Genomic DNA, 15,375 nt, shown 5'->3' with positions numbered 1-15,375 from the left:
CCTAAACCTAACAAGTTAATTGTAAAGGATTAGATTTACAAAACAGGTCGCAAGGGAATTTCATATAACAGCAGTATACTTCTGTTGTGAGGGTCTTAAGATGCAATGCATCAGACAAGGATTGTTAAGGCCTATGCTATGCATCAAACTAACCCTCAAGTTGCTAGTGCAGAGCAAAAAGCAGCGCTCACTTGCATGTTACTACAGGCTTCGAATCAAATAAGTATCCAGTGTACAATAAAAGGACGAACAATTCAAACCACCTCTTTACACTCCAAGGATAGGATCACAGCGCAGACACAATAACGACATCATTTAACCACAACTCTCAGTGGCCTATATCATTCCATCACCGCAGCTGCGCGTTGTCTTTAAGGCAATCCGGGCACTTCGATCGTATGTGGATGACATCATTGATATTGTCAATGGTGTAGCAGAGACGGGAGAGGGAGATTTCTGAGTATTTCTCCAGAAAAAAATAATTCGCAGTGCAGCAGACTTTGCAGCAAGAGTGGCTTTTTATTAGGGTCAACTGGAGATAGAGTGATGAGCCGTCAAAAGCCGCGTCCGTCTTTCGCTGTCCATGGTCCTGTTTGAGTAGCGACGACCCCTTTCAACATCACCGTAGCCGCGTCCCCGAGGATCTTGGCATTATCGGGTGAGGAAGGAATTGTGTGTCTGAGATGGGGGTCGTATAGGTTTGGTGTTTGCAGCTGACTGGGGAAGGAATTAAATAGATTCTGAATGGGGCAGTCATAAATTCTCCTAAAGGTCCCGACTCAGGGGTGCGGTTACTCTGCAAATTCTGACAACAGACAAGCAGCTTGATCGTCATAATCTTTTTTTTTTTTTTTCTTCATTAGCTTACATAGGTTGTATTTCGTAATCTGCCCTTTTCTCGATCAGACATAACCCTTCTGCCCCAAAGCTCTTCTATGAAAGGTGACGTTGTGCCTGGCATGATAATCAAACCTGGCAACAATAGTGGGACTCGATTTTATAACAGCAGCCTGAATCCTGTAGTAGGCTGTGTGACCTAGCCTGGACGGCCAGTCACGAGCTCTGTCCTAATCATGACAATACATATGGGTTTAGAAACACTGGTAGGCCTATTATACACTCATTAGCATTCAAGTGTATATTCACACAGGACAGTTCCATATAGCTCCATATATTTGGAAATATCTCATTATATGACTCATTTTACCTTAAAACATTTGTATACGGAGAGAATGTAAATTAGTCTGATCTCACATTACAGAATATTTTTCTGAAAACGACCTTTTTCATCATTGATTGGATGAAAACTTTCAGAGAATTAAACATTTGAATTGTGAGACTATGCAGAATGTTTGTATATTAACTTGTTTGCTTTGATGTGGGAGGGAGCGTGATAAATGTGGATCGGTTCAAAGTGGTGAATAAATTATTCCAGATTTATGCCGTTTTCCCCTGCTCTTGCCATCTCCCTGTGTGCAGCTAATGTAGTTTATTGGTGGGGAAATCCATCTAGATTTCAGGCAAAGTTGAACTGAAACTTGTGTTCACATTTCCTCCTCACATTGAATCACACTGAGTCCCCATGATTACTTCTTCTCTTTTAACCCCCCCCCCCTCCAGCCTCCCTTCTAGCTATAACTCCATCTTTTCTTTTGTAAGCTGTCTTGTGGATCCCTCTCCCATCGTCTCAGCTGGTAGTTCAGCCTGTGCTTCTGCTCCGTTGATTGCTGGTGTGATTGATGAAAGTTGTGTGTGTGTGTTTCTTGACCCACCCAGTGGGTTGTGAAATCAGAAGCCATGGAGTTGAGGGTCGGGAACAAGTATCGTCTTGGGAGGAAGATAGGCAGCGGGTCCTTTGGAGATATTTACCTGGGTAAGGCTTCTTTTAGTTGCTTTTGCTGTTGTTGTTTTGGATTACTATTGTGCCGTTTCTCACACATCACTATAGTGAGTGGAGGTGTGTCCAGGAGTACCTGTGCCATAGATTTGTGATTGTATGTACCATATATTCCATAGGGAGATATCAATGAGAGAATCCAATTAAATTAAAGAATCATATTAAAGGGAACTGAATTGTATTGATGACAACAGGACATGGTGTTACATGTGTGTCTGCTTGCCAGGTGCCAACATTGCCACTGGGGAGGAAGTGGCCATCAAGCTGGAGTGTGTGAAGACCAAGCACCCCCAGCTTCACATCGAGAGCAAGTTCTACAAGATGATGCAGGGAGGAGGTGAGAAGCAAGCATGTCATCCCCCTCCCTCTGCCTTCCTACCTGTCCTTCATCTACCCTATCCTCCTTTCTTTCTCTCCTCTACCTGGTTCCCCCCTCTTCTTTAGTTGGTATCCAATATGGTGAGGTGGAAGGAGAATACTTTAAAACGACTTGTGTGTATGTTTATATATGTTTGTGTGTGTGTGTGAGCAGTGGGCATCCCTACCATCAAGTGGTGTGGAGCGGAGGGGGACTACAACGTGATGGTGATGGAGCTGCTGGGGCCCAGTCTGGAGGACCTCTTCAACTTCTGCTCCCGCAAGTTCAGCCTCAAGACCGTCCTGCTGCTGGCTGACCAGATGGTACGCAGACTCACCTGTGTGTGTGTGTGTGTGTGTGCACACGCTTCTGTTGAGCTTTGACATCACTGTTGATAACTGTGACATCATCTCTGAAGCTCTCTTCCTCCACTCCCCCCTCCCCCACCCCACCAGATCAGCAGGATCGAGTACATTCACTCCAAGAACTTCATCCACCGTGACGTGAAGCCGGACAACTTCCTGATGGGGCTGGGCAAGAAGGGCAACCTGGTCTACATCATCGACTTTGGCCTGGCCAAGAAGTACCGCGACGCCCGCACACACCAGCACATCCCCTACCGGGAGAACAAGAACCTGACCGGCACCGCCCGCTATGCCTCCATCAACACACACCTGGGCATCGGTAAAACTCATTGTCTGTGTGTGTGTGTTTGTGTGTTGTTCAACCCTTTCATTGGTAGTTGTGTCTTCACCAAGAGAAGTCAATAGATTGTATGTGATTGCGTCTGTATTGATCAGGACTTGATCCCCAGAAGGACTGCAGTAGTCCTCACACTAGTATTGACCCTCATCTCTCCTCCTCTCCTTTCCTCTCCTCTGGTCTGCCCTCCTCTCCTTCTCTAAACTCCTGTCCTCCCTCTTCTCCACCCTCTCCCCCCCAACCACCACCTTCCCACATCCCCCCTCCGCCCTCCAGAGCAGTCACGGCGTGACGACCTGGAGTCTCTGGGCTACGTCCTCATGTACTTCAACCTGGGCTCTCTGCCCTGGCAGGGCCTCAAGGCCGCCACCAAGAGGCAGAAGTACGAACGCATCAGCGAGAAGAAGATGTCCACGCCCATTGAGGTGCTCTGCAAGGGCTACTCCTGTGAGTAAATGGAAGGGAATGAGGGTTATCTTTTAGAAACAACACTGAACCTTATTTTGTCCATGACCCACAACTTCTCCAAGTAGGACGTACAGCGCATTGTCTATGTTGAAAGTTTGTGTTCGGTTGGTCCACTGGTAGTGTGTGTCAGAGTATGTGAGTTCTTCCCCAGTTGTGTGACTCTCTATTTGTCTGTCCCCTCTTTATCTTCCCTCTCTCTCTCTTAGCTGAGTTCTCCACCTACCTGAACTTCTGTCGCTCTCTACGGTTCGACGACAAGCCCGACTACTCGTACCTGCGGCAGCTCTTCAGGAACCTGTTCCACAGGCAGGGCTTCTCCTACGACTACGTCTTTGACTGGAACATGCTCAAGTTTGTGAGTCTTCCTTTTGAAGTTCTTGTTTATTCATCCCCCCCAAATTGCTCACTATAATCACATTAAGATCACCTTGGTGCCACAAGGAAGTCTAGAATCCATGTTAATGTTTCTCTCTGCTTCAGGGGGCCAGTAGAACAGCCGAGGAAGGAGAGAGAGAGCGGAGGGAGGGAAAGGAAGGGGATGAGAGGATTGGAGGGGGCGGTCAGAGAGGGGGTGCAGCCCGAGCCCTGCCCCCAGGACCCAACCCCCCTGCAGCCAACAGAGTGAGGAACGGCCCAGAAGCTGCCGCCTCTAACCCTGCCTCCAGAGTGCAACAGTCAGGTGAGTCTTACAGAACAGGAAGGGACTGTTTGGGTTTTTTCTGGAAGTCCTGGGGTTGTATGAATAAGACCCTTTCATTGACAATTTGACAACTGAGCATTCACAAGGTTGTGTGTTTGTACCCTGCCTGCATGTGTGTGCTTCTTTGTGTGTGTGTGTGTGTGTGTAGGTAACAGGTCCCCGCAGGCTGTGTCTCGTGCAGAACGAGAGAGGAAGGTGGCCATGAGGCTCCATCGTGGTGCCCCTGCCAATGTCTCCTCCTCTGACATCACTGCCCGCCTTGACCAGTCACGTATCGCCACATCACAGGTGGTCAGACTTGCTTAATAAACCATCGAAAACAACTATGACCACGATCTACTTCTTACACACATATATTGAGAAAGGTTTGCTGATGCTTGTGTTCTTGCATTCCCCCCTCTCCCCCACCCCCTCTTCCCCCCCTTTCCCCCTACCTACTTCTTGTCTACCCCTCACCCACCTCCTCCTCCACTCCTTCCTCCTTTGCAGGTCAGTGTGCCATTTGAACACCTGGGGAAGTGAGCCTGTCCTGTCTGGTCTGCTGGATGCTCCTCGCAGGTATGGACACAACTGACCACCACCCACACCACACTGCACTTGCAAACCAACCACTGTCTGCACATCTCTATGCCCTAGTACAGATGTTTATCTGTGGGTTAGTGACGCGGTGACACTGCAGTTTATTTGTGTGAGAAAGATGTATAACAGATACACGTCTTCTTGTTTCTAATCTTCTTTCTAATCTGTTTTGTTTCGCAGCCTCTGCAGGGTATCCAATGAACCCTCAAGAACTTGAAACACTTGGATCGAAACATACAACGTGATTGAATGAAAGAGAAAGATAATAGAAGGAACAAAAGGGTTAGATGAAAGAAAGGAGTGAAAGTGTGAACGAGTGTGCCTGTCCAGTATCCTGTGTGTCCATTGCTATCCAGGGAGGGGTTAAAGAAAGGAAGAGAGGGAAAACTGAAGACTGAAGGACATACTCAAGTCAGAGCTTTGACCAGGCTTCTACTAATCACAGGCCACCACAAGGGCATGTGACTCCTTCTGACCGTGCCCTCCTTCACTCTCATTGACTGGTTACATGGTTGGTTTGACTAGTCAAGCTCTATCTATTATGAAGCTGAACAAACGTGCAAAAACAGCACCTGTAAGTGCAAAAAGGACTAAACTTTGATTATTCGAGCTGTTTACATAGCGGAGGTGTTGTTATTTAGGCACGTGTTGGTTTAAAGACGTGTCAGATGACTTTACAGAATCTGGGAGCTACTGTACTTAAAGTTAATGGTGATAGACTCTGTTTATTTTAAGCCAATAAGTAAAAATGTATAATGTAATACTAAACAGAATCATCATCAATAGATACAGAGTTATTTAAAGTTGCAGTTGAGAATAATAGGTGTAGGACAAATAGAAAAATAGAAAAAAAGAGTGGTGTGTGAAAAGGGGTAGAAGAAAAGTAAAGGCGGAGTTAAGTTATGGAAATGAAGTGACTGAATGTGAAAGACTTTTTTCAACCGACCTGCCTGGCGGGGTGAGGTGGGGTTGTATCAGTGTCTTGTTGTCTTGTTGTTAGTTTGTCATTCACTTGGTTTAAGTCACAGACTGGTGAATGTAAATTTTCCTAGTATTCTACATACTGATCAATGCTGTGCTGTACTGGCCCAGATCATTTCTTCTCATAGTATCCGTCCTGTCCAATGTAGCTCCAGCTATTAGTGAAAGCAGAACCAAGTCAGGCCCAGTACAACTCAGTTTAGTTTGGCAGGGTTCAGTTCTGTGAACGAAGCATGAGTCAACAAAGAACTACAACAGCTGGAAACTAAAGGATATAGAGAGATGGGCTATCACCCATACTCTCTCTTTCGGTGTTTGCTATTTTGCCTTTACTGGCAAAGTGACCAAGCCTTATCGTCCCTATTTAACACTATGGAAGATATAGCAGTGAGAAGCAGATGCAGAGTGGTTTGAGTTAAACAAATTGAACACCAAAACAGTTTTACAAATATGGTGTAAATATAGAATGCATTTGTGTTGAAAGCCAACCTGTACTAGGTCCGATAATGTGGGTGTTAGGGGTGCTGTGTAAGCCTCCGGAGGTTTAGTGGTGGAGCTGGTTTATGGGTAGATTGTTATAAATGGATCTAATTGGTGGGATATGGCTGTGTACTGTATGCACTTGTATATTTCTTTACCATGCTTCGAACAGGATACTTGTGTATATTTTATGAATCAATAAAAATATGCACAACTTAAAATGTCCCATTGTTGTGTTGAGAGTGTGTGTACGAAATTACGTTTATTGAGAAATAGTGAGATTGTGATGGAAAAAGGTGAACTTTCTCATCAAGCATGCGCACTGTACGGTCCCTTCTACTTCCTGGTCGTCAGTGCTCCTTGCCTGCGATTGGTGGAAACAACACTAGGCTACATGTCATTCGGCTATAACCACGAAATGGCCCGAGCGAGTTGAGCTACTGTAATCCGAGGGGATTGCGTTTGTGTGGCAATTGGCAAAGAGCCGACACACGGAGAGGAGAGAAAGGAATGACAGTTTGCTCTCCTTTGAAAAACATATATTTTATACGCATGGATTGATAACACAGTTAATAATGGAATGAAGAAAAGACACAACAATCCAAAAAATGATACTCAAACTTTCGAAGTGAGATTTGTTTAACGGGATTGAACTCCTGAATTCAGGCGCAGAGATTTCCAGTCAAACCGACGCACTGGGAGTTAAACATGGATGGTCGTGAACCAACGGCAGCTTTGAGGAATTAAGGCCGTTTCTGTTTTATTTGTGGTGTTCGATTGCTCTATCCAACGTAGGTGTGTTTTGGACACATCCACAGATTCAAGGTGAGAGGATCAAAAAGTGCGCATGAGTGAACAACAGTGTGGACAGTGGGCACTTCAAAATTAGCCAGCAACACACTAGAAGTAATATATAAATGATATATCAGAAAATAGCCATGTCATAATTTTATTTGAAACATTTTCTAACTGCCCATTTATTTACGTAATTTCTGTTTTCTAGATATCTCTCTGATTCCAGTTTACTTGAGCTCTATCAACGTGAAGGTAAATGAAAGTGTTGTTATTGTTTGAAATCAGAGTCACAATCATGCTCTAGAGATAAAATGCTCGTAATGGTAATTGTGTTATACGTGGATGAACTTCCATATCATTATATGATTTTTGCCAACCAAATGAACTAATCTCTGCTGGCTATGACCCATTCATCACTTTATAATGATGACCAACACACACTGCCTCTTTCTTCCTCAACTGCTTCTTCACGTGGCCCCTCCTCTTTTACACACACCTTTTATTCTGCAGCCACATCATTCCAGGGTGTGTGTGCATGTATGTGTGTCTGTGTGTGTTACAGACTGCCTTTTTGCCTTTGTCAACACCCTGATGCATTCAGTCCTATTCTGCATGTTGTTGTACTGATCACCTGCAAACTAATACACGTAACCCCCGTCAAACACAGGTATTACTGTCATCTAATAAAACACATATTATATTACATAGTCAACACAGTCTGTAGAAAACAGCATCCATTCAAATAATTCCATCCATCATCAAATCATTTAATTGGATGTGTGTTGTTCGTGTTTGTGTGTTTTAATTGTTTCTGCCAGCTTAGCCTGAGCTGCCTGTGTGATGTGTTAATATGACTTATGGTTGCTACGCAGAGGAAGCTGAGCCATAACAGGTCAATGTGAGCTTGTCCTCCCTTCCTGTTGTCCTCTCTCTCTCTCTCTCTCTCTCTCTCTCTCTCTCTCTCTCTCTCTCTCTCTCTCTCTCTCTTTCAGTCTCCCTCTTTTTCTTTCTCTTTCTATCTCATACACTATCATTTTATTTAATAAAAAATGGTACAACGAATCATAGCAGGTTGATTATAGCAGATGGATATATCTGTGCATGTGTGTGTGCGTGTGTGTGTGCGTGTGCTGTTATTTTCCCAGTCTCCTTTAGTAATGTCAAGGACTCTTCTGAGCTCTTTCTGGCTTCATGTCAGTCTGTCAACAACAACAATCACCCCTCCTGTAGTATGGCATTCTAACTGATCCCACTGTGACACAACTAGCATTACAGAAACGTGCTGTTCTTTCTCCTTTGCTCTGCTTGTTTGTCTTTGAATAGAGTATGACATGTAGATGAAGTCAGGGAAATAAACAATGGAAGAGGGGATAACTCGGCTGTGTTTGCCTGTTTCAAGCAGACCTACATACGCAGACAGACATATACAAAGACATATTTCTCTTATCTCTGCGCTTATACGGCACAGATTAGATGATCAGTATATATGGGGAATGATTTACTGTTGAGTCCTCTTCCTGATCAATGCTCTAGTTTCTAAGTCCTACAGGACAGGACCTGGCAAAAGTAAGATTCCCTCTCTCCTCTCTCCTCTCTCTCTCTCTCTCTCTCTCTCTCTCTCTCTCTCTCTCTCTCTCTATATATATATATATATATATATATATATATCTCCAGATGAGCCAGCTGTGGAAGCGAGACGTGCCCCTCACAGAGCCCCTGGGTGTGGCCCCCGGCCCCCTCCCCACTGCGGCCCCCCTGGGTCCCAACATCTCCTGGTTCCCCAAGGCCCCGCTGCTCACCCAAGACCAGCCCATCTTCCTCATGAGCACCGCGGCCCAGGCTGTGTCCGGGTTCTTTGTCTGGACAGCCCTGCTGTTCACCTGTCACCAGGTAATACGCTGCACCATTGGACGATATTGTACATGTACCAGCTAATATTACATTTAACTACCGACACATATAGCAGGTCAATATCAATAACAAAGTCAAAATAATACCAAGTAATACACAGAATGGGAGGAGGAACACAAATACTTTTGTGTTCTGTTGTTAACGACACATGAACCACATGATGTCTCTGTTGAGGTGTCAGACATCAGAGATTGTCTGTGTGTTAGTCAGAAGGAGTCTAGTCACCAGGGCCGGTCTCTCTGTGGGGGGAACATGAGACAAGGTCCAGGTGAGGTGACTCTGCAATGACACACAGCAGCTCCCTCATAGAGAAAAGGTTGCCTGGCAACAGCACACGCTCTCAGTTGAGCATAAACACATCATTGTACACACACACACACATCATCAACTTTCTGGACTACTCTATTGCACCATAAGATTCATGGTCAGGTGGTGGCTATTTGTTTTGCTGGAGGAACTGAACCCAGGATAGTGATGATGATGATGATGATGATTCAGAACTCACAGTCTAGTGTGTTCTTCCAGTGATGCTGGTGCTACAGGGAAGACTGTTGCTTTTGTGGTGTGGAATGGAAAATCAATAGAAATGTGTACCTTCCCTTCAGATGGATCAATAAATGCCCCCTGCCTCTCACCCCCCCCCCCCCTCCTCTCCCAGATCTACATGCACCTGCGTTTCTACAGCTCTCCTAACGAGCAGAGACACATCGTCAGGATCCTCTTCATCGTGCCCATCTACGCCTTCGACTCCTGGCTCAGCCTCCTCTTCTTCACCAACGACCAGTATTACGTCTACTTTGACACTGTCAGGGACTGTTATGAGGGTGAGGAGAGGTGGGGGAGGGGAATTGTTGGAGGGGGGGGTCCTGTCTTCTTTTTGTCCACCCACTCTCTCCCTTCTCTTTTTCTCTCTCTTTCTCTCTCTCTCTCTCTCTCTCTCTCTCTCTCTCTCTCTCTCTCTCTCTCTCTCTCTCTCTCTCTCTCTCTCTCTCTCTCTCTCTCTCTCTCTCTCTCTCTCTCTCTCTCTCTCTCTCTCTCTCTCTCTCTCTCTCTCTCTCTCTCTCTCTCTCTCTCTCTTGTAATTCTCCGCCAAGACTACATCTTTGCAAAGTGAGAACCTGTTGCATAGCAACCCTGCTATGCTTTCCTAATGATGTGCTCTCTACCAAACTTACTGGAGAGTAAACTGATTTATAAACTAACTGACTCTGGGCTCAACCTAGCATCGACTGGTTGTGTTGGCATGGCAACAGCAGCCACCCTGTAGGGTCCCAGAGGAAGTGAAAAACAGCTCAGAGATAAACATACACACACGGGTGCTGCCAGCTGAATTGGACAGAGGACTGAGCACTGGTGTGTGAGATATGCTGTTATTGTGATGGATAGTGACTGTGTTGAGCTGAATTGGTAAATATTTCGCAAGGGGTTAGGAGAGAGAGAGAGAGATAGTGAGAAAGTGAGAGAGAGATGACAGAGGGACTAATGCCAGTGCTGCAGCTTGGATCTGGTTGAAACATGGGAACACCTCCTGGGCATCAGGACTAAATATAGACAGACATGCACACACTGCAGTCCCATACTTGACTGATGTACTGCACACCAGCACCCCCTCACAGAACTGCTGAGCAGCTGAGAGCAGTACTGCGGGGGTCATAGATTTTGCTGTACAGACAAACACACACACACACACACTATACTCCAAAACACACAGCCATGACACACAGAGAGGTAGACACACACCCTCTGCAAAGTCACCATGCCACTTGCCACTGTATAGATCCCCTTGTATAGACATGACATTTCACACACCACCCACAGGCCCAGGGACATGAATCTGCTCTCACAGCTGCTGTCCCACTTTGTCTGTGTGTGCGTGTATGTGTGGGTGGGAGAGAGAGAGAGAGAGAGAGAGAGAGAGAGAGAGAGAGAGAGAGAGAGAGAGAGAGAGAGAGAGAGAGAGCAGCCTTATACTCAAGGCTCCTCATGATACATATCTCTTAACGTCATAGATCTGGAATTTGGATAATCAGGTACATAACAATGTTCAGGAAATTGAGCACTCTTCTGTGTGTGTGTCATCACCCTACACAGGAAGTCAGTCTTGTGCACTGTGGGTGGTCGGGTTATGTGGTCTGGTTATATGCTGTTTTTAAGTGTTTTTTTCCAAAGCATGACACTAGTTTGATTCACAGACTTTCAGATCTTTGGAATTCCATAATACGTACATTTATAAAATGTAAATGTAACTATTGTCTCTGTAATAGGTTGTTACTGTTTAAAATATTCCACCATTTGTAATATTTTCCCAAAAAACACTTTCAAATGTACAGTTCAAAGGTTTTCTTATAGTGAAGATAACATTTTGTGATGAAACTCTTTCCATTTTGGGTTTATGCAGCATCCTTTCCTTTCACACATTTTTAAAATGGTGTGTGTGTGTGTGTATATATGTGTGCTCCTCCACAGCATTTGTGATCTACAACTTCCTCAGCCTTTGCTATGAGTACCTGGGAGGAGAGAGTGCCATCATGGCTGAGATCAGAGGAAAGCCCATCGAGTAGGTCTCCCACACTGTCAGCTGGGTGTGTTTTGCACTTTGGAGTTTGTGTGTATGTGTTTCTGTTATGTGACTTGTCTTATGTGACCTCTACCCCTCCCTCCTCCCAGGTCTAGTTGTGTGTACGGGACGTGCTGTCTGTGGGGGCGGAGCTACAGTATCGGCTTCCTGCGTTTCTGCAAGCAGGCAACGCTGCAATTCTGCGTGGTCAAACCCCTTATGGCCGCCATCACTGTCCTCCTGCAGGCTTTCGGGAAGTACCGGGACGGAGACTTCAAGTACGTTTACACACTTATGTTACTTATGTTAGTATGTTTAAAAGGAAATGTAAATCCGTCCCCAAAACTACATTTTCATAATGCCCGAGCATTATTTAGCCTAATTCCTCTATGGTCTCATGGTTGATTATGTAAAACATATATATGTATAACACCAATATCCATTACTGTGAGCCATGCTACCCACTGTCCATCATCACTGATGCAGTCCTACCTGTCTGTGTCAACACCTGTGTGTCTGTGGCTCTCCTCAGTGTGGCTAGCGGGTACCTGTACGTGACCATCGTTTACAACATCTCAGTCAGCCTGTCTCTCTACGCCCTGTTCCTGTTCTACTTCGCTACCAAAGACCTGCTCAGCCCCTACAGTCCCATGCTCAAGTTCCTCATGGTCAAGTCGGTCATCTTCCTCTCCTTCTGGCAGGGTGAGCCACACTTGCCAGCTCTTGCACATGATATGTGACGCCAGACGGACACTGTGCAGCCTCTTTATAGGGAAACAAATCAGTCTGGCTGGTTGTTCTCCACTCTGATGCCGTACCTGTGTGTGTTCTGTCAGGCATGCTGCTGGCCATCCTGGAGAAGTGTGGGGCCATCCCCAAGATCAGCTCGGCCCAGGTGACGGTCGGAGAGGGGACCGTGGCCGCAGGCTACCAGAACTTCATCATCTGCATCGAGATGTTCTTTGCTTCGCTCGCCCTGAGACACGCCTTCACCTACACGGTCTACATGGACAAGAGGCTGGACGCACAAGGTAAGGAGAGGTGGAGGAACGTTGGGTGTTGGAATAAAAGGGGGAGGAATGGGGGGATTGGGAGAAGGGGGGGGGGTTGAAGTGGGTTGAATGAAGATGGTGATGGGGAGAGGTAGTGGAGTGGTCATTTTCACTGGGAGAGGTGGAGACAGAGCTCCATTTCTTTAGAACTAGATATACATACTTCCCCAAAGTTATGAAGAATTTGGAACATGAAAATGCACAAATATTGGCAATATTCGAAATGTTTCACATCGTCCTGTACACTTCCTTACAAACTATTTAATTTTTTCTTCCCTCTTTACCGTTATGCATCCTACTTCACTATCACTCCCTTTATCTCTCACTCTCTTTCCCTTTCTCTCTCTGCTGCACTCTAAAGGACCTATTCCTACCTATGGAGAGGATGGTAGGTCCACCTTGGATTCTCTTCTCTCTAGATGGACCCTGATCTGTCTCTTTATTGTATTCTCGTTTCTGCTCCCTGCCTTTGTCTGGTTCTGTGTCTATGTGTTTATATCCTGTTAACAAACCTGTCATCCATCAGTGAATGAAGTTTTTAGTTTGAGTTTAGTTAGTCTGTTTTAAAGGATTTCCTGCAGTCATACTTTTTGAGTTGCTCATTTACTATTTGGTGTGTTGTTTAATGCTATGCTTGGTCTATAGCTCTTAAATGCTGTATCCTCTTGATCTCTCCTCCCTACTCTACCTCCTCTTCTCTTCTCCCCCTACTTCCATCCCTCTCTCCCCCAGGTCGCTGCGCCCCCATGAAGAGCATCTCCAGCAGCCTGAAGGAGACCATGAACCCAGGGGACATGGTCCAGGATGCCATCCATAACTTCTCCCCGGCCTACCAGCAGTATACCCAGCAGGCCACTCTGGAGCAGGGTGCGGCTCCGCCCATATCTCGCACCCAGAGCACACTCAGCGGCCGAGGGGACACAGAGAAGACTCAGCTGCTCAGCTCAGATGATGAGTTCTAGAGAGCACTAGACACATTTTAACGCTCTCATTCATCCATAAATACACACACACACAGAAGTGCACAAACACAAGCACAAAGGTATGCACACAAGTACACACATACACATATATACACTTGTCAACATGCATAATGTTTACACTTGTCTAGGAACTCATGAGAACTTGTGCTTGCTGTCTAGTTTGAGGCCATAGTCATAGGGACTTTTCATAGGGATTTTCTGAGGTGGAACTCTAAATTTTCAGGTCTTGAGAGCATTTCTGCTATCATCCCCAGGAAAATATTTTTAAAATCCTAAATAAATAAAGTCCTTCTGTATCTCAGGATGGTATTTAATCTCAAATTCAAGCTTGCAGCTTGTCTGAGGCTTGCAGCTTGTCTGAGGCTTGCAGCTTGTCTGAGGCTTGCAGCTTGTCTGAGGCTTGCCTAACCCCCTTAAGATTTCCATGGCGGCAGTGTTTACAGTTTGTAGCAAAGGGACGATATGAAGGAGAAATAGGAAGAGAGAGACACGAAAGGGAGAAGGAGAAAGAGGGAATGAGTGGTTCAGTAGGGCGAGGCACTAGTAGAGCATCTGCGTGGATGTTGTTGTTGTTGTCTGTGATTCATCGAGGGCAACTGAAGGCTGTGTGGGGGAGGGGAGGGCGGGTTTATGAGTGGAGTGGTGGATAGACCGCACTTGATCAGATTATAGATTAAGAGAAATCTGCCCACAGCCCATAGGGTGCAAGTGGGAGGGCGAGCAACGCAGTAGTCTGGATTATACCAGTGTAATAGGGGCATTATTTGTATGGTAGGGATTAGAGCTAGCTCCGGAGTTTGTCTCTCTTTGTGGAGCAAACCTCCACTGGAGGACTATCAAGGTTAGCTCTAGAGGGGACAACACCATAGTCCTCTATGAACACAGCTCCTTCTAGAAAGGAATATAGGTCTCTTCTGTTTTGGATACATTTGGTCAGGAGGAAACTGTAGTTTGAAACAGGTTTATTTCTGGTATATTTCACAATCACTCAGGTTATGACTGGGATTATATCATAGATAACATGTTTTTTTTGGAGTAACATGCTATGTAATGGCTCCAGAGATTCAGTCTTGACTAAATTAGGAGAACTAGTAAATGTTTGGATAGCTTCGATTTTAAGTCATTTGTGTGAGTCAATCTGTCCTTACAGTGCAACGGTGAGTCATTGCATGTCATGCTCTATCCCACCACCAGAGAGCAACCATGAACGTCAGCCTGGATTTGAACACACCCACACACACAGTTGTCTTTATCAAACCAGACATGCTTGTACCAAGTCAGTAGATGGAATGCATTGTCTCAACACAGTCTTTACTCCCGTCCTTCTAGATGTTTCCTGTACAGTACAGAGGCTGCTTGAGTTAATGCCTGTCTTCCCCTTATTCAGTCAGAGCAAATCAGCCAATCTGCTGCTTTTACGCATATATTCTGGGTGCTTCATTAAGACCTGAACACTTTTCCACTCCAGCATAAAGCTGTTCTCTCTCATCCTGAATCATAGTCTGGGATGCTGCTTCAAGATTCTCTGAGTTTCATTATGAGGTCACAGTGCTAAAAACCATTGGATTTTGTGGTCTTCTCTTTTGTTCTCTCTCTTCAGGATGTACATTTATTTTATTATTAGATGTACATGTCCACTAAGGACTAAGAAAGTTGTAAATATGGTTTTACATCATACAGACATCTTAAGTAATATTAATCTAATTGAATTGATGCAATACGGCTTAGTTTTGTACTGCAGCTCAATGAAAACTGTACTTTTTTATTTTGACAAAGTTCTTTGTTCCAGCTCATTGTATTTTGTTATAAAGCTTCTCTTATTATGCTTCTATTTGACTTCAAAATGATGTTCAAACAAATACATATACAGGTGAAGAAAATAAATATATTTAGTTTTGTTCTGATGTTGTCT

The 15,375-nt window shown here is 45.2% G+C and overlaps 2 protein-coding genes across 3 annotated transcripts; both read left to right on the top strand.

The window, feature by feature from the left end:
- The first annotated feature begins 410 nt into the window (after positions 1-410).
- On the top strand, positions 411-6,383 carry csnk1e (casein kinase 1, epsilon). Its single transcript, XM_062474074.1, has 11 exons — positions 411-658; positions 1,777-1,873; positions 2,124-2,234; positions 2,430-2,578; positions 2,711-2,939; positions 3,234-3,404; positions 3,632-3,780; positions 3,906-4,104; positions 4,274-4,413; positions 4,615-4,683; positions 4,885-6,383. The coding sequence occupies exons 2-10, from the start codon at positions 1,798-1,800 to the stop codon at positions 4,645-4,647; spliced, it is 1,257 nt and encodes a 418-aa protein (XP_062330058.1). The 5' UTR covers positions 411-658; positions 1,777-1,797; the 3' UTR covers positions 4,648-4,683; positions 4,885-6,383.
- Positions 6,384-6,585: 202 nt separating this feature from the next.
- Positions 6,586-15,367, top strand: tmem184ba (transmembrane protein 184ba). Of its 2 annotated transcripts, XM_062474072.1 has the most exons (10): positions 6,586-6,990; positions 7,169-7,212; positions 8,635-8,850; positions 9,530-9,695; positions 11,338-11,428; positions 11,539-11,706; positions 11,961-12,130; positions 12,265-12,459; positions 12,842-12,868; positions 13,213-15,367. In XM_062474072.1, exons 3-10 carry the CDS (start codon positions 8,635-8,637, stop codon positions 13,440-13,442), a joined length of 1,263 nt encoding a protein of 420 aa, XP_062330056.1. In that variant the 5' UTR covers positions 6,586-6,990; positions 7,169-7,212; the 3' UTR covers positions 13,443-15,367. The 2 variants fall into 2 exon arrangements, with proteins under 2 accessions (XP_062330056.1, XP_062330057.1); XM_062474073.1 differs by lacking the exon at positions 12,842-12,868.
- The last annotated feature ends 8 nt before the right edge of the window (positions 15,368-15,375 follow it).

Source organism: Osmerus eperlanus, chromosome 12, assembly GCF_963692335.1.
Source record: "Osmerus eperlanus chromosome 12, fOsmEpe2.1, whole genome shotgun sequence".
Classification (NCBI taxonomy): Eukaryota; Metazoa; Chordata; class Actinopteri; order Osmeriformes; family Osmeridae; genus Osmerus; species Osmerus eperlanus.
The sequence above is the reverse complement of the archived record's forward strand: the minus strand, read 5'-3'. Positions and strand labels throughout refer to the sequence as shown.